We start from the raw sequence: 23,913 nt of genomic DNA on the forward strand, positions 1-23,913 counted from the left end.
GAAGAGAGGGAGAAGTGGGGGTCTCTTCCTTTTAACAGACATCTGTTTACGCCCTGTTTTGTGCCAGAGCGAATCAGCTCTCCTGATATGAAGCGGGAAAAAGTTCTTTGTGTGAAGAAGAAGACGCCTACTTTGACTTTGTCATGTGAGAGATAGAATTCGTATTTCCTCTTTCAGACAAGATACTACCCGTAAGAATACATTTCATTGTAATCTCATACATATATGTAATTCCGTGAGATAGGGATGGCTCGATACCACAATTTTGGTTTCGGTACGGTACCAGAACCTAATACCTCGGTATCGATACTAAATCGATACCACAGGTGACAAATAACCAGCCTCAAAATTTAAGTGAATTGAAACAGTTTTATTAAAAAACACTGCTTGAAACTCTGCTGCACCGAATGTGCAAACAAAAAGTTATCAAAATGTTTTAAAAAAAAAATTAATAAATAAAAAACAGTCAGGGAACTTACAGTAGGTTAAATTTTGATTTAAAAAGAAAAAAGAAAAAAAAGAAAAGGACACCTGAAATGATACAATTAAAATAGGTTAATATCTATTATCTATAATAATTGATTAATATAGAATAATAATAGAATAATGAAATGAAATGTAAACCATTAGCTGTCATGCATCAACAGAATTATCAACATTTATAGCATTTATTCATCTTGGTTTGATTACTGTTTGGTTTGGGTTCATATTAGTTTAATGCATAAAGTAATGTTAACATGCTAAACATGTATTAGTATATTTAAATAATAATTACGGATTGATCTATTCTAGATTAATAAATGCTATAATACTGTCAGGTCAGGTTACCTAATGAATGTTGACAAATGTAGCTTAAATGTAAAGTGTTACTGTAACATTCATATTAGTAATATCCATATTACTACTATTACTCTCTCTCAGCTGATTCCTCAGTCGGTCGCCACAGCAGCAGTGATAGATATGCCTTTCATTTTACTATCACCAATACTAAAATTAATATCACTTATCTCTTTATTCATTCAAATTCAATTAATATATGATTGTTTGAAAGGGCAAAAAAATTATGAGAACTAAACTTCATTGGTTCTAGCGTGTCATGAAAGCACATTTGAGCTTTCGTGTTTACCGTGTCATATTTAATTGATAAGCTCTATGTGCGCTGTGAATAAAAGTCTAAATTAAATCAGTTGAATGATGGACTCACGTGTCGATCTCTGAACTCTTTGAACAAGTCAGGATGATCAAGTGACAAGTGGTCAACGTTAGCCAGATTTGATGTGTTGCCTCCCGTGGCAAATTTAAAGCAGCGTTTGTACAGTGGTGCATTGAGGTCTGTTGCTTCACCTTTCTCATTACTTTTGTAGGCAAAGTAATGCCATATTTCACTCCTATTGCTCTCTTTATTTATTAATTTCGGGCGTGTAGAATGAGCTTCATCTGTTTGATCCATCGTGTTCCTCCGTTGTCACCGTTTGCCGGATTTGCGTGACCCGCGTCAGTTTGGGTAGCGCACTGCCGCCTAGCGGTGAACTTCGAAACAGCAGCGCATCAAATACCGAAGTGAGCAAAATTATGATATTGTACCGTTTGAAATATAATATATACCGGTATTTTTGCAGTACCGGTATACCGCGCATCCCTACCGTGAGATCACTACGATTAGAATGATACCAGACATAGTGTACAGAACATGGGAATACAGATATGCATTTCTAATGTAGGATTCTGAGCATTTTAAGAGTCAATTGATTTCTTATGATAGAACATAGAAAATCTCAATCTACCATGGAAATTATACACACATAAAAATACATATCAAAAACATGGTTCTTGGATTGCCTGTGTGGAAGTGTATGGAATGTGGGCTTGCAGGGAAAGGATGAGCTGCAGCTTTGGAGCCATAAAAGTTTATGACCAGGTCGAGGTCGTGTTACAAGACACTATTGAGTGATTTTCTTTCAATGAACCTTCAGAATTAAAGATTTTTACTCTTTGCAACCCACACCTCTATTATAAATTTGTAATGAATGGTAAAATGAAATTTTACTATGTGGAAGTCCATATATGGCGATGTGCCTCAGTTGCATCTCGTGGTGGGTTTCTGGTTGGAAGTCCACGAGTGTGTGTGTGTGTGTGTGTGTGTGTGTGTGTGTGTGTGTGTGTGTGTGTGTGTGTGTGTGTGTGTGTAATGTCACGAGGTTGTAAAGTTGGGGGATACGAGTCACATGGGTGTACCAGCCAAACTGGCGCTGGCAAAAAACAAAGACGATGTGTTCGCCATCACATGATTCACTTAATCTGAAAAGCAGATGCCATTGTTGTTACATATTCCCCCTTTTTGTTAGATGAAGTCCGGGATGGACTTTATCGAACAACAAATAGGCACAATGAATGGCAGGTGGATTATGATGGTCAACTAGCAGGTGGTTGCTAGGCTGATGACTCAGCTCAAATGAAGTTGAGGGGGTCGATGGTGTGGGACCCCCTTTTTTTTTTCAGGGTTCGTAGGAAATCACCAGACACGGCTTTGTGAGCTTGGCTGTGGATGCTCACGTCTCGTTTAGTCTGGTACAGGATGAAAGCCAAGACGAGTGTCAGGGCGTGGTCGGTGACCGTGGAGATGCCCATCACCGTGTTAGACTTTCTGAGTGTGAGTCCTGCCTTGGTGATCAGGAGTCGGGGGTGTTCTTCTCTTAATGCGATGCCGGATGCCAGACCTGGTGATGTCCGATTGTGGCTGCTTTCTCGCGAACCACCACAGCATCCTGTTAGAGGCAAAAGAGAGAGAGAGAGGAAGGGAGGAACATTTTCAGTGAAGGTTGTCCTTGGTTGTCAGGACGGTCCTTTTGCTTCGCTGAGGTTGGTATAGGAAAGGTCTGTTCATCAGAGGCCCGCATGACCTTTCTTTGTACACAGCGGAGGTGGCGTAAGCGGCTCTGAGGCGTGCAGTGTAGTTGGTAAAGTTTGTTTGTGCTGTGTAGTCACTGCAATCGTGATGGTGGTATGTATGTGGCGCAGACATTGGTCTGGTTACTCCAGGTCAGGTCAGTGATGACCTTGAAGCAGTAGGTGTCAGTGTTCGTTTTCTGTGTCGGTGTCAGACGCGGCTGCACTGTCTTCATCTGTTGTGTAAGAAGACTCGGGCTCACCAGTGTTCTGGAGAGAGTGGTTGCTGGTTCGAGAATCTTTCTGAGCGCTCGGTCCGACGCTTTGTATGAGCACCGTCACAGTCGTGCTGCCACCTGCTGTCTGGCTCTGAGCAGTGCTCAGAGACGGAGTAAATTGTGTGTGTTCTGACAGTCTTTTCATCCATAGCCCTTTGCTTGGTGTAAGCCTTGTGGGCTAAGTCTGAGTTTTCGAGTATACATGGTTCGTGGGCAGACGAGCACATCAAGATGTTTACTCACGGTGCTATGTAGATTTCGCAGAAACAAAGTTCTAAAGGTTACATCTTCTTCCATATGTGGGGTGTTGGTTGCTCCGAAGTACGTTTGTCGGAGTCGGCCATAGTAGGAGTGGGGGTGTTCAAGTCGGGCCTGTTTGACGTCAAAGGCCGTGATAAACCCTTGGTCTGATTCTGGATCAGAGAATTCACGGATCAAAGCTTGTCGCAGTAGCTTGTAATCTGCTTTGACCGCCTCTGGTTGGCGATCCAGGAAGCTACGCACTTCTCTATTTGCGGTGATTCGTAACAAGTACAACTTGTCCCAAGCTGTCACGTTAGCGACAGTTTGCAGGTGAAAATCAATGTCTTGAAGGTACGCATGAACACTGCAGTCTCCTGCAGAATCTGGATCGAACATAGGAATGTTTCGAGCTAGCTTGTCAAGTTCTCGGGGAGGAGAGCTGTTGCTGGGGCCCCAATCCGTCTGGAGAGGATTCTGACCCTTTACAGCTCCGCCCCCTTCAGCTTTTGGTGTTTGGCTGACAGGCGTGGACTCGCTGGAAGGGGGAAATGGTGTGAGATGTTCTTCCCCTTCCCGGTCACTGTTAAGTCTGTAAGAATGTCTCAGTTCTCTGCGAACAATGTTGAGTTCGTCTCTGAGATCGTGTTTCTGCTGAGTGAGCTGATGGATTTCAGTCTCTGCTCTCTCAAGGAGAGCTTCAGCCCGTTGGAGCCTTTCGTTGAGTTCATTCCGGGTGAGTTCCTCCGACTGCTGTCTTTGGTCTGTGTGCCGATGAAGATCATCTAGGGCATTTTGAAGTCTTTCAACTTCCTGTTGTAGCGTTGTGTCCGTCTCGTCCTCTTCCTCGGTCCGGAAGAGTAGTCGTTCTAGACGGCTCTGTGTGTGTGCTCGGTCCTTCAGGGCCTCTGTGGCTTGGAGCTGTAGTGCGGCTGCCTTCTGCTCCAGGTCGAGGTTGGTCCTTTCGCTGGTCCGGGCCTTGGTGACGAGGCTGAGTGCGAGTTTTCCGAAGATTTTGGCCAGCTGCTCATGGTCGTACTTCTGGGTTGGATCATAGATCTCAAACTGGTCCAGGTACTGTGGGTCAGCGGCATCCTGGGGAACGGCTGTGGTCATTTCTCGCAGCCATGTCTCGAGGTCGTGCCAGCGGACTGCGGGACTGGGTGAGCTCAACATCTTGGCTTACTGGGGTGAGAGAAGCACAACACACACAAAAAGAGACACAATGCAAGTTTGTTTTAGGGTTAATGAGCTATACTCATACGGGCTATGCCGTTTATGAGAATTTAGGGGCTAACTGATGCCGACAGTTAGCGGAGCCAATTTCGTGGGTATGGGAAAAACCCACGCTAAAGATTTTGACAGGCGGTAGCCTGGTGGTCGTCTATCGACGCCGGCTTTGATCGTTACTCTGTTATTCAGCTTTTCCTGGGGTCTCTCTTAGGTTCTGTCTCAAAGTGAAATGAGAGAAACAAATCACAACGGAATGGAGAAAAAGACAAAGTTGAAGATAGGGAAGATCAAAGGAAAACACAACACAAGGAAGTGAATTGGTCTGCAATGAAATGTCACAAACAATAACACGGGGAGCGTTATTTAAAATAAAGGGGCCTAAGCCTATTAAAACTGCTAGAGTTCCTGATAGGACCAGGAGATGCGTGGATTATCGGGACAGGACCTCGGAAGGAGGTGTGTCTTAGAGAGAAAAAAGGTGGGCCAAACACCTAAAATATACCTGAAGGAATATCTAGTATTCTGTGGTTCATAATAAGTGGATGGGTTCTATCACATTTTAGTTTACCTGGGGTGAATAGAGGTCATCCAGGCGGAAACCAGCGGGCGCGGTCAGACCCTCCGACGGTTCCAACACCAGACGGAGCGCAGTGTCAGTAACGTCGGACAGATGATCCCCGCCCACCGGAAACCAACCAGTGATGACGTCTCAATCACCACAGTGCACTGACTGAGTCCTGCCAATAGATACACAATAAGGGATTAAGAGGTTAGACTTAAAGTAAATTAAGGCTTTCTGGTTTCATCAAATTGAGTAACCATGTATGCAGGAGTCAGAGGCAAAGGCTTTACTAAAATAATGATACAACAAAAGGAAATTATGATAACTGATGGTAGTTATCAGAATAACCTACCCCCCTTAACCTGTTAACCGTTGCCAGTGCGCCCGCGCACTGAAGCGTTATTTATTTATTTAATTCAAAATTACTATCAGATTTAATGTTATACCTTGACAAACTATACATAATTAAAAAGATATAATACTCAAGTTTCAGTATTTGACCACTATTGTATTCTGAGAAACTCATAGTGACAGTTATGTCTTAATTTGTGTCAGGAGTTATGAAATGAAAAAATGAGTCGATACCTTTAATATGAATTATGCGCGTCAGCCGCTTTCATTCATAAAAAACTCCGTGCTGTCGTCATGACAGCGATACACAAAACAACGTCCCTCAGGGCTTTAGCTCAAAACTGTGCAGATTTGGAGAAATATTGATAGATTCTCATAGATTTACATCATATTTCTATAGACAGGAATAATATTTATTGAATTTATACCCAAATGCGTCGATGTAATCTTTATGAGCATTTGGTATTCCGATACTGTGTTTTTTAATTCATACCAATAGCCTGAGGGCGCTACATGCACAATAATAGTCCATATATGGAACATGAAGAAGAGCCATGACCATGTGACATTCCAGGACGTCACTGATACCTGACTGATACACACAAAGCTACAGAGATCGCGCTGTAACATGCAGATACAGATGTTTTGAAGACAATAAACATGATTGCACTGATATTTGAGTTACCTGTGTTTTTCAAGCCATGCCAGGTATTTTCATAATAATAGATTATATTTATAATGTAATGCTAATCTATATAGACTATCATTGTGCAGAACACTATCCAATAGTATATTTTCTGTCTGATTTTTTTTATCTGAAGCCAAATTAGATCACAGAAGATTATTTAAAATACTCAACGTGCGTTAAAAAGTAAGTTTAGAGCACAAACATGGTTTTAATCTCATAAATTGTCGTGTATTGATGGTGTGCTAAGCTAACATGCTAGCTAGCCCTAGGTGCACCTGCTACCTAGAAGTTATACTTTTATTATTTTTTGAATGCTACCTGAAATGTGTCTTTATTCAAGAAATGCATTTGATACAGTTTAAAATGTGTGGTAAACTTTGAGAAAAGAAATTAGGGACTGAAACCCTATGAATAGCCTGTGAATAGCCAGTCGTTAGTAGCTATAATGCAGACAAAAGAAATGCATATTTCGAGCCATAACCAGGCTGGAGAGGTGTGAATGTGTGCAGGGGGAGACTGAGACTGAATGGGGATCGTCTGCACCACAAAACAATAGAGACAATATACTGGATAGATGGTTAGAAGATGACAATAAACATCAGTAGCATTTTAGCGTCAAATCAAAATAAAGTCATTTGACATGGTCTTGAAAAACATTTAACCAAATACAGAGTTTTGGACTTATTATCTTCAGATTTTAAACATAGAATGTTTAGACATATGGCTTTAGCTGTAGTGCATTTCTAGATTGCTCCAGTGCCAACTTCAATTTTATTTTCATGAGGATGTTTCATAAAAATTAATTTCTAATAATTTTACAAAACTTTGAAGCTATTTATAACAATTTTTGTCATTATGACAATAATAAATTCTACATTTACAATGAACTGCCAGGTGTCAGCTTTCAAATGAGATCATACTTGTGCTTTTAATGCAAAGGGTTCATGAACTGTATCTGTTTCAGTTTGGGTATGTCATTTCTGGGGATTTTTCAAAAGTGGGGTTGCAGCTTAACAGGTTAAAGAGACTGGAGAAAGAAGGAAGAGAAAAAAAAAATTGTCAATGAAATACAATTTAAATAAACAACACAGGTTAGAGACGCAGGCAGAGGGATAGGCCTCGGCAGTGGGTTTGTGCCACAAAGGTGAGGGGCGTGTTTCCTCTGAGTGGTCCACCTGGTTGAGTAGACACAATTTGAATTAAAATGCAAACTTGTTTGAATTAAAATTCAAACAAGCATGCAAGGAGAGGTCCAAAATAATTATAATAAGGAAGGAAAGAAAATTAGAATGATAACAGGGGAGTATCAATACTAAAAATAATCAAAACTGAAATTCAGAATGACTTCCTATAATCCTTACAATACACTGAAGTTATTAGTATTGATTATAAAATAATCAAACGAGAAGGGTAGCAATGTTGAGACACTTCAATGAGACTTGGGGGTGAAACAGATATTGATGAGTCGACCCACGATGGCCACACGGTGGCGTGCTTCTTCCTGGGTGGACTTATCAATGAACTGAGTGAATCAAATCTAAGTTTTTAATTCGAAAAGTTTTCTTTTTTTTCCGAACTTAACTTAAAGTGTGACAGTCAAAAATAGAAAAGAGAATTGTCTAACTCCAAATAATATCAGCATAAGCTAAGCTTTGGATGCAGGTAATTATTTGAGAGCTAGAGCATTTATTCTATAATCGGGGAAAAAGAAGAGGGAATTAATGCAGGAGAGACAAAAACTGAAAGCAGGTATTATCTGAAACGCCCACCAGATGGCGTAATTTATCCAGGTCGAGGTAATTTATTAATCAAAATAGCACTTTATGATAATGCATAGGTTTACAAAATTGGATCGCGAGGCCAATTTTTGACCAGGAGTTAATCGTTAACGTATTGTATATAATAAGGCCTATTACGACTGAAAACTGAAGCACTGTTCAGATCAGATTTACGTCTTCGTACTAAAAGAGATTCCTTCGTCTTTATTTAGTAGGTTTAAATCATATTACATGTACTAACTGTAAAGAGTTTTGCTTCGTCTTTACAGAGACAAATGTAATGTCCTGAACTGCAGTTTTAGCACTTAACAGTGGTAACAAAATGCTTAGACATTTTTGAAACTGTTTGAGCTGAGCTGGCTTTGTGCCTAACGTCAGCTGAGTGAGTTCGCTTTAGCGACTTACCTCACAATTCAAAACGCGCGTATAGCCTACAATTATTAATACCAATAATACACATTCAACTGAAACTGAATTTGTTCCACCACAATAATGAAGTTTGAAACTGCCTAAAATGTCTCCACCAAAAATGTAAGGGTAAATGCCTCTGGGTTAATGCGAATTAGCTCAAGGATATAGGGAATTTTAGAAATATTAATAATCATAACTCATGGTCATAATTCATAAATCGCATATGCATTTACTTTATCAATTATAGGAAATGCCTCGTTCTGTAACTGGTCTCGTCATCCGTTATTCGTCCAGCGAATAAATGTAAGACTATCACAGTTAAGAAGAAGTATTCCTGTTTACAAAACTCCAAGAAAGTTTATCTTCTGGCCACGAAGATAAAGCCTTTTTGGGTTTATAAATTAAAACTACTCAAGGTAGTCTATAGCCTAATATAGAGCCTGTAGTTTTATAGATCTTTTGTTTCATTGACTTCATAAAAAGTGGGTTTTCAAACACAGAGACAGTTAAAAGTATAAATGGGTTTATTAATAAAATGGCACACGCTAGAGATTATAAGCTACGAATATAAACGTACGTAAAATGCAAACAATAAAACAAACAAACATTTAAACAAACATGACGTGATCGGAATGAATGACATGAAAGAAAGAAAGCAAGAAAGAAATAAAGAGATAAGAGATAGAGGGTAACTTAATTCACAGACCTACGAGCTAGACACCAGGAATCAACTGTTAGAGAGAGATCAAAAGATACTTGCAAGTCTGTTCTCTGTTCGGGTGAGGCTGAGACAGGAAGGAAACACGGACAGTGTCCTGTTTCTGTTGCGTCTTCTGGTGTTGCGGGAAGCTTGAAAGGCTCACTTGAATTTAACGTTACCGAGAAAGTTCAGATCGTTTCCCTTTTGGAGGGGAAAGGCACGTATGAGCTTAGTTGCAAAGAACGGCAGCTACGACTCGAACATGTGCTGGTCCGAGGAGAAGGCCTGAGCCTTTCAGATGTTTCTTGAAGCCGGGGCGAAGAGGAGGAGTTCAGGGATGAGAGAGGCCGGAGAAGAGAAGAGAGGGAGAAGTGGGGGTCTCTTCCTTTTAACAGACATCTGTTTACGCCCTGTTTTGTGCCAGAGCGAATCAGCTCTCCTGATATGAAGCGGGAAAAAGTTCTTTGTGTGAAGAAGAAGACGCCTACTTTGACTTTGTCATGTGAGAGATAGAATTCGTATTTCCTCTTTCAGACAAGATACTACCCGTAAGAATACATTTCATTGTAATCTCATACATATATGTAATTCCGTGAGATCACTACGATTAGAATGATACCAGACATGGTGTACAGAACATGGGAATACAGATATGCATTTCTAATGTAGGATTCTGAGCATTTTAAGAGTCAATTGATTTCTTATGATAGAACATAGAAAATCTCAATCTACCATGGAAATTATACACACATAAAAATACATATCAAAAACATGGTTCTTGGATTGCCTGTGTGGAAGTGTATGGAATGTGGGCTTGCAGGGAAAGGATGAGCTGCAGCTTTGGAGCCATAAAAGTTTATGACCAGGTCGAGGTCGTGTTACAAGACACTATTGAGTGATTTTCTTTCAATGAACCTTCAGAATTAAAGATTTTACTCTTAGCAACCCACACCTCTATTATAAATTTGTAATGAATGGTAAAATGAAATTTTACTATGTGGAAGTCCATATATGGCGATGTGCCTCAGTTGCATCTCGTGGTGGGTTTCTGGTTGGAAGTCCACGAGTGTGTGTGTGTGTGTGTGTGTGTAATGTCACGAGGTTGTAAAGTTGGGGGATACGAGTCACATGGGTGTACCAGCCAAACTGGCGCTGGCAAATTGGTCCTCGTGGGGCAATTATTAACCAGCGCTGTCTTCCCGAGGACAAAGACGATGTGTTCGCCATCACATGATTCACTTAATCTGAAAAGCAGATGCCATTGTTGTTACATATTCTTTAGGTGAGTGTACATATACATACATATATATACAGTATATATGTGTATATATATATATATATATATATATATATATATATATATATATATATCACATAGCACATCCTGTTTTTGATTTGAACATTGTCGAGAGTTTATCTTATTTTTTATTCAGTGTACACAAAAGTTGCCTATACAGTTTTATCGGTAGATGCTAAGAGACATTTATTTATATATTACCTGTTTGCAACCTTTTTTTTTTCTTTGATGGCACATTTTCCTGACCTTTCTGCTCCCCCCTGTGCTTTACAGCTTTACAGGGGGAGCTTTACAGGGGGTATGGCTTATCTAAATGAGATGTAAATGAGCCTCTATTGTCACTCCCAGCAGGAGAGAGAGGTGAGAACTGCACAATCTTCAGAGGCTGTTTTCTCCCCTTTGAGCTTTTTTGAGTGTCTACCTTCAAATGGCCACAACTTCTCCAAATATTATCAGATTTCCATGTGTTACACATCGTTGGAAAGCTTGGAGACTACACTTTCAGAATCTGAATAACTCAAAATGCCCCAGAACCGACTTGTGTCCCTACTTTCCGTGATCGGTCACATATATATGCGTGTGATGGAAAAGATTTCCTTTTCCTTGAGAGCCCAGATAGAATACATTTGTTCAATATGGTAAAAAATGATTGATTATATAAAACCAATTCGCACTGACATTTTTTGAAGCATAAATGGTCTGTAAGGTAATGTTTTTTTTATAATTATAAGTAATAGCTCCCCTTGTTCTTGTGTAAAACACAAAACATCTGTATAAGCTTGAGTATTTCATTTCCATGACCATTGGTAGACATGATGGGTTATAATGCTGTCTCTGTATTGACGTATATGTTTTTGTTTTATTGTAAAGAAGCATTTCTGCTTTGATAAATGTATATATTTGTCCGCTGAAATTGAAAAAAGAACATATAAGAGATTATTTACAATGTGGGATTACAAATTTAAGAATATGTTTAAGATCTGCTGATCCTACTTCCTTACATAACATCACATGAAAAACTAAGGTGAACTACACTGTATTGGGCATTCAAGGTGAACATGATGGCATCAATTTACTGATTAGAAGTCAGCTGTCTAAACATTGTAATAGTCAGGGGTTTTGTTAGTCTTGGATCTTCCAACTAAGAGTTGAACTGTGTGTGAATGTTTACCTAGTCTTAGTTCCCGTGACCATTTGTGTTTATACCATTTGGGGAAGTCAGTTGGGGGTAATTGCCTCTATTGTCTTTAGATGATTAGATTTAGTGATCATCTCTAAGGCTGTGTGTAAGGTCAGCACCTTTAACCTGTTAACCTGCACCCCCACTCAGGGGCTCACAGCTGAAAATGACATACCTGAATTAAAATAAATATAGCTCCTGAGAACAGTGTACCACAGGCACAATTAAGGTCTCTTTGGAAAGAAGACAATTGGCACTCTACTAACAATCAATCAGAGTTGATAATGCTCAAACAAATAAAAAGTTATAAAAGTTGAAGTGCCTCATAAATAATGTGAACTACAAAGAATGTTTTATTATTTCATGTACAAATATATAAAAATAGACCTGGAGGAATCCAATTAGGTAAAGGATTGAAAGCCACAAGTCTCATCAGTTTATATTTCAAATTTGAAGAAGATATAATGAAAAATGGGGTTCCTGCAAGCTTTTTTCCAAGACTATGTCAGTTCCCTTTCTCCCTCCCCCTGCCTGAGGCACATCCCCAGAAATGACATCCCCAAGCTAAAATAATTGTAGTTGTTGAACAATGTGCTCTACATGCACAATTTAGACATATTTAAAAAGAAGACACTTTAGAGTTTATTACCCAAATGTAAAAGTTGAAAAAACTTACACAGATTTTTTTTTATAGAATTTAAAGTGTCTTGAAAATAATTTGTACTGCAAGTAACATTTTATTATTTTATGAAAAAATAAATGAAAACAAACCTGGAGGAATCCAGTTAGGTAATTGAATGAAAGCCACAAGTCTCATCAGTTTATATTTCACATTTGAGGAAGATATTATGAAAAATGAGATTTCTGCAATATTTTTCCCAAGACTATGTCCAGGTACCAAGAAGCCTCCTTGGATTCCTCAAAAAGCAACCTAATGACCAAATGTTATGAAGGGTACTGCAAGCTATTTTAGTCATCATATACACTGCTCCATGCTTTTTCAATTATAAAATAATCCACACAACCATAAGTTCTTTATACAAGTGATTTATTTGCACAACAGAACAATAAAAATATAAGTAAAATATAATGAAATATTTAAAAAAATAAATATATAAAAAATAACTGAATTTCTTTGCAACAGAAAAGGCAAAGAAAAAAAATCTACAATGCTGTTGTCTCCGGCAAAATGCTAAGTCCTGTTTATTCAGTGCTGGTCATGCCAAACAGCGAAGCAGTCACGCTTTGGCTGAAAGCACAATGGTGTTGAACAAGTCTTGCAAAAAACAGGAGTTTTTTTGGAACAAATCCTGCACTCACGCCTTCCTTTGGTGCTGTCTGAAGCAAAGTTCCCTGGTAAATGGCGAGTCTCATCTTTGTGGGATGGAGGAGATGAAGGAACATCAGCACACACCAACACAGTAAGTTCCTCAACAAGACGTTCTCTGAATTGTTTCTGTGTCAGTGGCTTCTGGTTCTTCATACAGGCCATTTGACGTTGGAGTATAAAGGCATTGACAATGGCTATGTCCACGAAGTGGTAGAAGAAGGTACGATACCACTTTCTTGTTTTGTGTGAGACTGAGTAGTAGCCAATGAGTGCATCTGAGACATCTACTCCACCCATGCACCTGAATAGAAATAGAAACAGTCATATTTTAGAATACATTTTCAGAAATGTACTTGATATTCAATATAGATGAAATATAAACAAGTAAAATTGACACTACTGAATATATTTTACAAACCTGTTATATTCTGCAACACAGTCTGGAACAGGTACATCCAAGGTTTCCCACTGTCCATTTCCACCTTTCACTTTCCTCTTCACAACACTCCCTCCGCTGCCTCTGTGAATGGTGGAGCACATCTGTACCTCTCTCGTGTCCTTCCATTCCACAAACAGCAAGTCCCCTTCTCTCAGCCAATGATGTGTGCCACGAGGAGCTTTTTTGAGAAGCTTGTTCATGCCGGTTTTAGGGTAGCCTATCCTGTTGGACCGAATAGTTCCACAAGCCCAGATGTTTTTTTTCAGGAGATCTCTAAACAGAGCTGGACTAGTGTAGAAGTTGTCAACAAACAGTCTGTAGCCTGTTCCCAACATCTTCTCATCAACCAGTGCCATGACAGACTCATAACTCAGTCCTTTGTTCTGTGGAATGGGTGCTGCAGGTGATTTACCCTCATAGACAAAAAAGTCCCATGTGTATGCACACAGCGAGTCAGCAAGCACAAACAGTTTATATCCCCACTTTGTTGGCTTGGCCTTCATATACTGCTTTAGTCCATTCCTAGCTTTTGATGCCACCATCCTCTCGTCAATGGCAATGTTCTGGAAAGGATGGAAAAAGTTCTTACATGCATCTCTCAGCTCCTGGTACATTGGCTTGATCTTGCAGAGACGGTCATATGCAGCTGTTCCTTTTTTGTTGTTGTTTTCGGCATCCACCTTGGGATCACTGAGATGCAGTGCAGAGGAGATGGTAAAGAATTTCCTTGAAGACATGACTTGGGCAGGAAAGGCTATGTGGAAAATGTTGGATTTCCTCCAGTAATCCGTCAGCGAAGGCACTTTTACCAGACCCATGAATATAACAAGTGACAGATAAGCATATAAGTCATTCAAAGAAATATCTTGCCACTGTTTTTGTTCTTTTTGCTGAAGTGTTCCATAGGCATTTGTGTTTTGCACGATTGTCTGCAGCATTGACGTGGATATGAAGAGCTGGAACAACTGCAACACAGTGTATGATGCTGTGAGGATCAGCTGTGGGCCTGGTGTTCTAAATGGTCTGAAGACTGCAGGCGGTGGTGTAATGTCCTCGTCAGTTGAACAGTTCCACTTTTCTTTAGGGGTGCTTGGGGACACAGCGGGTAAGGACTTGGTTTTTCTGCTGCTCTTTTTGCCTCTCCCTTTTACTGGTCGATTCAGGTCTAAAACAGCAAGTGCAGATCTTGAAGAATCTGAGAGCTTGCATCTCTTTTCTGCTGGTTGGCTGGTGCTTGGACGCCACTCTTCATCTGAAGATTCAACTTGATGGCTGTTGCATGGGAAAGAATGGAAAAATAATTAGCACCGCATGTCAAGTAAATAATTCTGTATAGTTTTTATGTGGCTGGCCATTCAATCAACAATCAAACTTATGGGCAGCCGTTTAGACAGCATTCATACTAAAGGTCGTCCATACAATCAAATTGATGGGCAGTCATTTAGACAGCATTCATACTAAAACTTGCCCATTCAATCAACAATCAAATTGATGGGCAGTCATTTAGACAGCATTCATACTAAAGGTCATCCATACAATCAAATTGATGGGCAGTCATTTAGACAGCATTCATACTAAAACTTGCCCATTCAATCAACAATCAAACTGATGGGCAGTCGTTTAGACAGCATTCATACTAAAGGTCATCCATACAATCAAATTGATGGGCAGTCATTTAGACAGCATTCATACTAAAACTTGCCCATTCAATCAACAATCAAACTGATGGGCAGTCATTTAGACAGCATTCATACTGATAGTCGCCCATTCAACAATCAATGGCTGGTGATGGCCAGTGATACAGACAGCATTCATATGGATGGTCAGACATAGAACCAACAATCACACTGATGGCCGGCCATCACACAGTCCATTTGTTTTATAAGGTAAATGCATTGTGGTCTGAAAAGATGATGCTACTTTATTTCTATTTGTATATATTGGACAATTGTATAGTTGTTTAGTTATTTCTGTAATTTTTCCTAGCACAAACACACTATATATATATAATTTTTCCTAGCACAAACACACTATATATATAGTGTGCTAGGAAAAATTACAGAAAAAATGTCGTCTATTTATATTTATACTGTATAGGACAATTGTACAGGTGTTTAGTTGTTTCTGGGTTTTATTTTTCCTAGCACATACACTAACGTTGTAGATATATAAATATATAGATATATAGTGTGTGTGTGCTAGGAAAAATGACAGAAACAACTAAACACCGGTACAATTATCCAATATATAGCCTACAAATATAAATAGATAAATAAATACATATAAAGTAGCATTATCTTTTCAGACCACAATGCATTTACCTTATAAAACAAATGGGAAAACAAACACACACTCACTCACTCACTCTCTCTCTCTCTCTCACACACACACACACACACACACACACACGTATAATATGTGCATGTTACATAATGTATATAGCAACTCACCGATATAAAACTGGATCATCTTTTCCGTCCTCAAGCATATCACCCTCGTCGCTGTCTTCACTCTCCTCAATTTCGTCATCGCTGCTTCGAGTGATCTCAAATAAAACATCTTCAGCAGAAAACAACTTCTTCTGACGATCCATTTGATAAGATAATCCATCCAGTAAGAAAGACGCGAAAACAGATGTTGACTGGGGAACCGTCTTTTTGCTATGGCGAGTTAGCTGTCAAATGACGGGGGTGTGGTCACAGCCTACGTCGCAGGTTAGCTCCTCAAGCGGAATGGAGAGTGACTGATTCAAATAAATAAATAAACATCTTGTTCGCGAGGAATTTAAACTTCCCGGGTATCGTTGGAATCGTGCACTGATTGGCTACATTTTCTATTAGTCATACAATTTCAATTCTTTCATTGGCTTTCGTTGTAAAGACAGAATAATAGGATCAGCAGATCATGACGCCAAAAAAACTGACCGCAGTGTTTGGATATTTTGACCTATATATTGCCTATCTTCGTATTTGTGTGTGTGTGTGCGGTCTTAATTTGTTCATTACACTCTAAGCAACACACCCATATAACGTTTGGCTACCGGGAGTCTGTTTTTTATGCATAATTTTATTGCATAACCGACAAGTATGATACTTCACCCTGAAGAAACTCGATGTAAACAAAGGAATAAACATCGATATTACAACATTATTGTTTCTTTGGACTAAAAATGCTCTATGGGATGTTATTCAGTGGACCCTCGCCTTTCCATTCAATCTGGAACTTTTAGCAGTGGATGCGTGTGTGGCTCGTTATTACGACACTACTGGTATGTACTCCGTTTTTGATTACGTGTGTTTTGATCTGTACTGCTTACATAAATGCAAGAAATACATTCGTTATAAGCTTTTCATCATAAAACAGAGCTCTATCATCGATGCTTGAGGCTTAGACCTTTAAAATGATATATAGTTTGCCAATATTAATGATGTTCTTTCACGTTAAATCCATTCATAAACATTAAACTAGTGGGGAAAAAAAACGCTTCAGTGCGCCCGCGCACTGGCAAAGGTTAACAGGTTAAGGACAGCCCACTGAAATGCCTATAAGACAATATGTAAAGTTACATTAGTCAGACTAGTTGGAAGACCTGCAGCACGCTCAATAAAGAATAACTTCTACTTGAACGAGATCCCAAACGTCTCCTGGTTTTGCTTCGATGAAGGAATAAAAGTTTTCAACAACAGTCTGCCAGTCATGTGAGTTTTTGTTGATGATCTGACTGTGTGTGTCTGAAGATGGTCTGACTGTGTGTGTGTGTAGGTTGTCTGGCTGTATGGTGACAGAGGAAGGCTGTGGTTATGTGTCTTCAGCTCTGAGTTCAAACCCCTCACACCTGAGAGAGCTGGACCTGACGAACAATGACCTGCAGGATTCAGGAGTGAAGATTATTTCTGAAGGACTGAAGAGCCCACAGTGTAAGCTGCAGATTCTGAGGTATTTAATAATATATAAGAGATTATTTACAGTCTGCTGGTCATAATGTTGATGTGTGTATGAAGATGGTCTGACTGTGTGTCTGTAGGTTGTCTGGCTGTATGGTGACAGAGGAAGGCTGTGGTTATGTGTGTTCAGCTCTGAGTTTAAACCCATCACACCTGAGAGAGCTGGACCTGAGCTACAATCACCCAGGAGTCAAGCTGCTCTCTGGCAAACTGAACGATCCAAACTGCTCATTGCAGATACTCAAGTATGTGGGACAAGCAAGCCTCATTTACACTGCAGGTCCTGATGCCCAAATCTGATTTGTTGCCTATATGACCGTCCATTTACACGTTCTTGCCCCATATCCGATTCATGTGTTTACATTTGACATACTATCTGAAACGTTGCGCATGCTTAAAGGGGGTTCTTGCACAGATGGACAAACATGAAATGTGCTTGATGCTAGCTTTGCAATATACCGTATTTTCCGGACTATAAGTCGCACTTTTTTTAATAGTTTGGCTGGTCCTGTGACTTATAGTCAGGTGCGACTTGTATATCAAAATTAAGTCATACTGACTGACATGAACCAAGAGAAAACATTACCGTCTACAGCCGCGAGAGTACAGATGCTGCTTCTGTAGCCTAGCCCTGACAAAATTACTGAAAACAACTGAAAAACTGTTAACTGAAACATTAACCTAAAGACAACTGATAAAGACTGAACACAAACAAAATGCCCCCAAAAAGAAAAAAATCTCCATGTTTTCGGTGCTGATGCGATGGTGACGCGTTCATGTAACATATAAGGGTGGCTCTGCCAATAAAGCTCCTAAAAGCTGTCACAAAGAACCAGCAAAAGTAATGATTATGAATATGTCAAATATAGCAAGGAGACATTTTAATTGTTTATTAATAAACAAGTGTTTTCTGTGTCAGTGTCGGCTGCAAAGATGAAGTTGACGATGCTGACTTGCGATCTTCGCAGTAGTGAAGGCGCCAGAGAGAAATACACATTTCATACAGATTACATAAGCAGAGAGCAGAGCAGTCTTATTTCTTTTTTTTTTAATTGTTCTGTTTAAAAGTAGACATTTCAAGCTTTCTGTATATGTCTCAGGTCTGTGAGGCAAGTAGGCCACCGTATATGCTGAGTTTCGGTTCATTTATGAGATGAGCTCCAGTTCACGTGCCGGTGCCTCCGTGTCGGGATTATCTATTGTCTACTATATTCTTATTTATTAAATCCAGCCAATTGGTTGATGAAACAGATCAAAATTAAGATACAATTAATACAAAATGAAATTAAATTAAGCATACCATTGGCTAACATGTAATTTTGCTGTATTCAGCACAGACTCTGCTACAATAATATGTGAGCAAAATGGATGTACATGTTTGCATTTTATAGAAAAAAATATTATGCCTGGTTAGTACGTTTTGGGAAAAGCATTGTTACCGCAATAAGGCCATTTAAAACACACTGAATAGCTGTCCACGAGACTTTTGAATGACTATTCTTGTAGGCTAGAATTTTTTCTACAAAATGATGTGGAAATCATTCTGATCACTCTTTCACAAACAGCAATATAATGATTTTAATTTTGCATGTCAGTTTTTGTGTCAGCACTGCTGTATGCATGGGCCATGAATATTAATGTGATTCACACCAGGGGTGTGACTAAAGACACTCCCCCAATGGCTAATGGCCTATCAAGGTGCTGTGAGGCAGCCTGAACAAAGAATGAGGAACTGATGAATGATTCACTGATGAATAATTACAAAAAGAACAGCATTTATTCAAAATAGAAATCTTTCCCAACAATGGAGAAGAAAGAAAGAAAAAGAGACCAAACTTTTTTTTTTTTGTATAAAAAATAAATAAAAATTATTCAAAGAATCCTGAAAAAAACTATGACAGGTTATAAAAAAATATATTAAACAGCACAACGGTTTCCAACATTGATTTAAAAAAATAAAATACCTGTGTGTGCTTTGCATGCCACCATTCTTTCATCCACAGATAAGTTTCTTTTAGGATGATAGATGGCTTTACAAGCATGACGAATAGTGTCCATGAGAGGTTTGACCCTGAAAAGACGGTCATGTTCAGCTGTGCCCCTCTTTCTGTCATTATCCATATCTGCATCTGGGTTACTTGTGCACATTCCAAGAAATGGTGCGGTATCTGTCCCGGGACATAACTGTAGCTGGAAACGGTAGGGAGAAAAAAAATGTTTGAATAGACTCATGGGTGAATGTGAGTCACAGAGCTCAGTTGTGGTCCAGTTTCCCGTGCAGGACGGAGTCGCACAGTCTGTGGAACCATGTCAACATCAGTCTCTGTTTTCCATGTCAGAGTGGACTGCCTGTTGCTTGCCTGCTGGTTAGCCTTCGCTCTCTTCAGGACAGGTGCTTGGACATGTTCATTGTCACATCTGTAAAAAAAAAACACACAAAAAAAAACATGTGAGCACGCAGATAACACAATTAAAGAAATTACTAATGGCCATGGATAAAAAAAGACAACGGTTTGTGTCATTTCACACAAGAATAGGCAGGCTACTTTTATAATATGATGATGTAAACACAATTAGGCTACCTTTCATCTGTAAAATATTACGTCTATGCACTTACTCAGTATGATTCTCCATCGCACTGAGAACTGAAGGACTCCTGCGTGCCCCTCTGCGGTGCTGGAGAAGGAGAGCTTGATGCAGACACATTCCTAAACAACAACAACAAAATACAACTGTTAGCATACATTATTCAAAGTAAACTGATGAGCAATTGATGGTTATGGACGCACAATGTTGATTGATGATGGGCCATAGGACGGAGAAATATCTATTGATGGGCCATAGACCGCGTCACCGCGAGTGTCTGTTGATGGGCCATAAAGACCGCACGCATTTAGTGACGCACGCAATGATGGATCGTTCACGAACGACACATCACTACATTTCAAACATTTACACCTGTATTCACAAACATCTGTGCATAAGGCAGTGTTGAAGCATGATAAACAGTGTCATAGGCTGACCAAAACCGAACATTTATATAAAAATATCATGTATTTAGACAGTATCACATATTTTACCAGAGGCTGAAATATATTTGCACTAAATCACATTATATAACCTAGTCACTAGGCCTATTTTCAGTTCAAACTGGCGAAATTAGACAAAAGTTTATTAGTTTAACTGATATAAATACTAGTGTAGAATATTGCATAGAAACCGTGTCTATTCCTCGTTTAGTGAGATCAAATAACAAATCTACTGCAGGATCTAGGAAAAATCTAATTGTTATTAAAACAGAAAATGTTGCTATTAATAAACAAAAACAATTTCTAAAGCTAGGTCTTCTAAACATTAGATCGCTCACACCTAAGGCAGTTATTGTAAATGAAATAGTCACAGATAATAGCTTCGATGTACTTTGCCTTACTGAAACCTGGCTTAAACCAAATGATTATTTCGGTCTAAATGAGTCTGCTCCTCCTGGATACTCCTATAAGCATGAGCCCCGTCTGATTGGTCGTGGCGGTGGTGTTGCGACAATTTATAGAGATATTCTCAATGTTACTCAGAAAGCGGGTTATAAGTTTATTTCGTTTGAAGTACTTGTACTAAATGTTACGCTCTTAGATGTTAGAAAAACATCCCTATTATCTCTAGCCTTGGCTACTGTATATAGACCGCCAGGGCCTTACGCTGATTTCCTAAAAGAGTTTGCAGACTTTCTCTCAGATCTATTGGTCAATGTCGATAAAGCATTAATTGTTGGAGATTTTACCATACACGTAGATAACACAAATGATGCGTTAGGGGCTGCGTTTACAGATTTATTAAATTCATTTGGGGTCAAGCAAAACGTCACCGGACCAACTCATCGTCTTAATCATACACTCGATTTAATTATATCACATGGAACCGATCCAACCGATATAGATATTATACCGCAAAGTGATGAAGTCACTGACCATTACATGGTAACTTGCATATTACGTACTGCTGTAATATGTCATGCGGCGCCGCGTTATCAACCAGGCAGAACAATCCTTCCATCCACCATAGATAATTTCTCAAATTGCTTATCTGATCTGTCTCAGCTGCTGCCTGAACCCAAACAAACAGATGAACTAGAAGAACTAACTAGCACTATGAGCACTATTCTCTCTAGAACATTGGATGTTGTTGCACCTATTAGATTAAAAAAGGTCAGAGAGAAAATTAAAGCACCGTGGTACAATAATACTACGCATGTTCTAAAGAGAGAAACCCGTATTTTAGAGCGTAAATGGAAACAAACTAATTTAGAGGTCTTTAGAATCGCGTGGAAAGACAGTATGTCACGTTATAAAAAGGCCCTAAAAGCGGCCAGGGCTGAGCATCTCCACAAACTAATAGAAAATAACCAAAATAATCCAAGGTTTTTATTTAACACCGTGGCTAGACTAACAAATAAACAGACATCACCCGAACAAAATATCCCGTTACAGTTTAGTAGTAATGATTTCATGAACTTCTTCACTGAGAAAATAGAAAGCATCAGAACCACAATTGTAAACGTTCAATCTTCAGTTGCGCCTTATAATTCAGCCTTAATTATCACCCCGCAAGAACAATTACAGTGCTTTACAACTATAGAACAAATAGAGTTAAATAAACTTATCACTTCCTCTAAAACAACAACATGTTTATTAGATCCGATACCAACTAAACTACTGAAAGAAGTGTTACCTGTAGTGGAAGAGCCTCTCCTTAATATTATTAACTCGTCTTTATCTTTAGGTCATGTTCCAAGAACATTTAAACTGGCAGTTATAAAACCACTCATTAAGAAACCACAATTAGATCATAATAACCTAGCAAATTATAGACCCATTTCAAATCTTCCATTTATGTCTAAAATATTAGAAAAAGTGGTGTCCGCTCAATTGTGTTCTTTCTTGCAAGAAAATGATATCTATGAGAAGTTTCAGTCAGGATTCAGGCCGCACCATAGCACTGAAACTGCGCTCGTTAAAATCACAAATTATTTACTTTTAGCTTCTGACCAAGGCTGTATCTCAATACTAGTTTTACTTGATCTTAGTGCTGCGTTCGATACTATAGATCACACAATACTCTTAGATCGACTACAAAATTATACTGGTGTTCAAGGACAAGCATTAAGCTGGTTTAGATCATACTTATCTGACCGCTACCATTTTGTCTATTTAAATGGAGAAAAATCGATCATAACTCCAGTAAACTATGGAGTGCCGCAGGGATCTGTGTTGGGCCCTCTATTATTCTCAATATATATGATGCCACTTGGAAATATTATAAGGAAACATGGAATTAGTTTCCATTGTTATGCTGATGACACTCAAATATATATTTCATCACGGCCAGATGAAAACGCTAAATTATCCAAATTGACAGAGTGTGTTAAAGATATAAAAGATTGGATGACGCGTAATTTTCTTTTATTAAATCCAGACAAAACAGAGGTACTACTTATCGGTTCAAAAAACCGCCCACAAAACCTCTCACAATACAACTTTAATATAGTAGGATGTCCTGTTACTTTATCCTCTACAGTAAAAGACCTGGGTGTTATACTCGATTGCAACCTGTCTTTCAAAAATCATATTTCATATGTTACAAAAACCGCCTTTTTCCACCTTAGAAACATTGCTAAGCTACGTAATATGCTATCAGTTTCTGATGCAGAAAAGTTAGTTCATGCATTCATGACCTCGAGACTAGATTACTGTAATGCTTTATTAGCTGGTTGTCCTGCATCCTCAATAAACAAGCTACAGTTAGTCCAAAATGCCGCCGCTAGAGTTCTTACTAGATCAAGAAAATATGATCATATAACACCGATTTTATCATCACTGCATTGGTTACCTATAAAGTTCCGTATTAATTACAAGGTATTGCTACTGACTTATAAAGCCCTAAACGGCTTAGCTCCAGTCTATTTAACGGATCTTCTATCGCCCTATAATCCATCGCGCTCTTTAAGATCACTAAATTCAAGGCTTTTGGTCATACCTAGGATATCCAGATCCACCAAAGGAGGGAGAGCATTTTCACATTTAGCTCCAAAACTCTGGAATAGCCTTCCTGATACTGTTCGTTGCTCAGACTCGCTCTCCCAGTTTAAAACTAGATTAAAGTCGCATCTCTTCAGCCAGGCATTCATATAATATTTTTAATCTTACAGTTCAAATTACAATCCGGCCTCTAGTTAATAAACGCCAGAGGAGAACTGGCCCCCGACTGAGCCTGGGTTCTCCCAAGGTTTTTTTTTCTCCATTGGGTCACCTGATGGAGTTTTAGGACACTATTAGGTCACTTGATGGAGTTTTTCGGTTCCTTGCCACTGTTGCCTTTGGCTTGCTCAGTTGGGGATATTCTGGGGATATCTAATTTGATTTTATCAATAAATTCCACTAGAAACAAACCTTGTTGTATTATTTTAATTTAATACTGTGAAGCTGCTTTGATACAATCTGTATTGTGAAAAGCGCTATACAAATATACTTGACTTGACTTGACTTGACTAGTTTGCCTGATTATTTGTGTCATTCGTTTAACATATATGACCTAAAAAACTG

The 23,913-nt window shown here is 39.1% G+C and overlaps 2 protein-coding genes across 3 annotated transcripts in view; one reads left to right on the forward strand and one right to left on the reverse strand.

Moving 5' to 3' along the window:
• LOC311286236 (NACHT, LRR and PYD domains-containing protein 1 homolog) overlaps positions 1-23,913 on the forward strand; it is a 194,603-nt gene that overhangs the window by 157,658 nt on the left and 13,032 nt on the right. For both annotated transcript variants that reach the window (XM_084402353.1, XM_084402354.1), the window contains 2 exons: positions 17,136-17,309; positions 17,398-17,562. In XM_084402353.1, coding sequence (XP_084258479.1) covers positions 17,136-17,309; positions 17,398-17,562 — 339 coding nt within the window. The remainder of the gene's footprint in view (positions 1-17,135; positions 17,310-17,397; positions 17,563-23,913) is intronic.
• LOC311286261 (piggyBac transposable element-derived protein 4-like) lies at positions 12,727-16,576 on the reverse strand. The gene is made up of 3 exons (XM_084402395.1): positions 15,824-16,576; positions 13,353-14,645; positions 12,727-13,235 (listed from the first exon to the last, which is right to left on the reverse strand). The coding sequence occupies exons 1-3, from the start codon at positions 15,964-15,966 to the stop codon at positions 12,812-12,814; spliced, it is 1,860 nt and encodes a 619-aa protein (XP_084258521.1). The 5' UTR covers positions 15,967-16,576; the 3' UTR covers positions 12,727-12,811.

This window comes from Rutilus rutilus, assembly GCF_951802725.1.
Source record: "Rutilus rutilus genome assembly, chromosome: 2".
NCBI classification, from domain to species: domain Eukaryota; kingdom Metazoa; phylum Chordata; class Actinopteri; order Cypriniformes; family Leuciscidae; genus Rutilus; species Rutilus rutilus.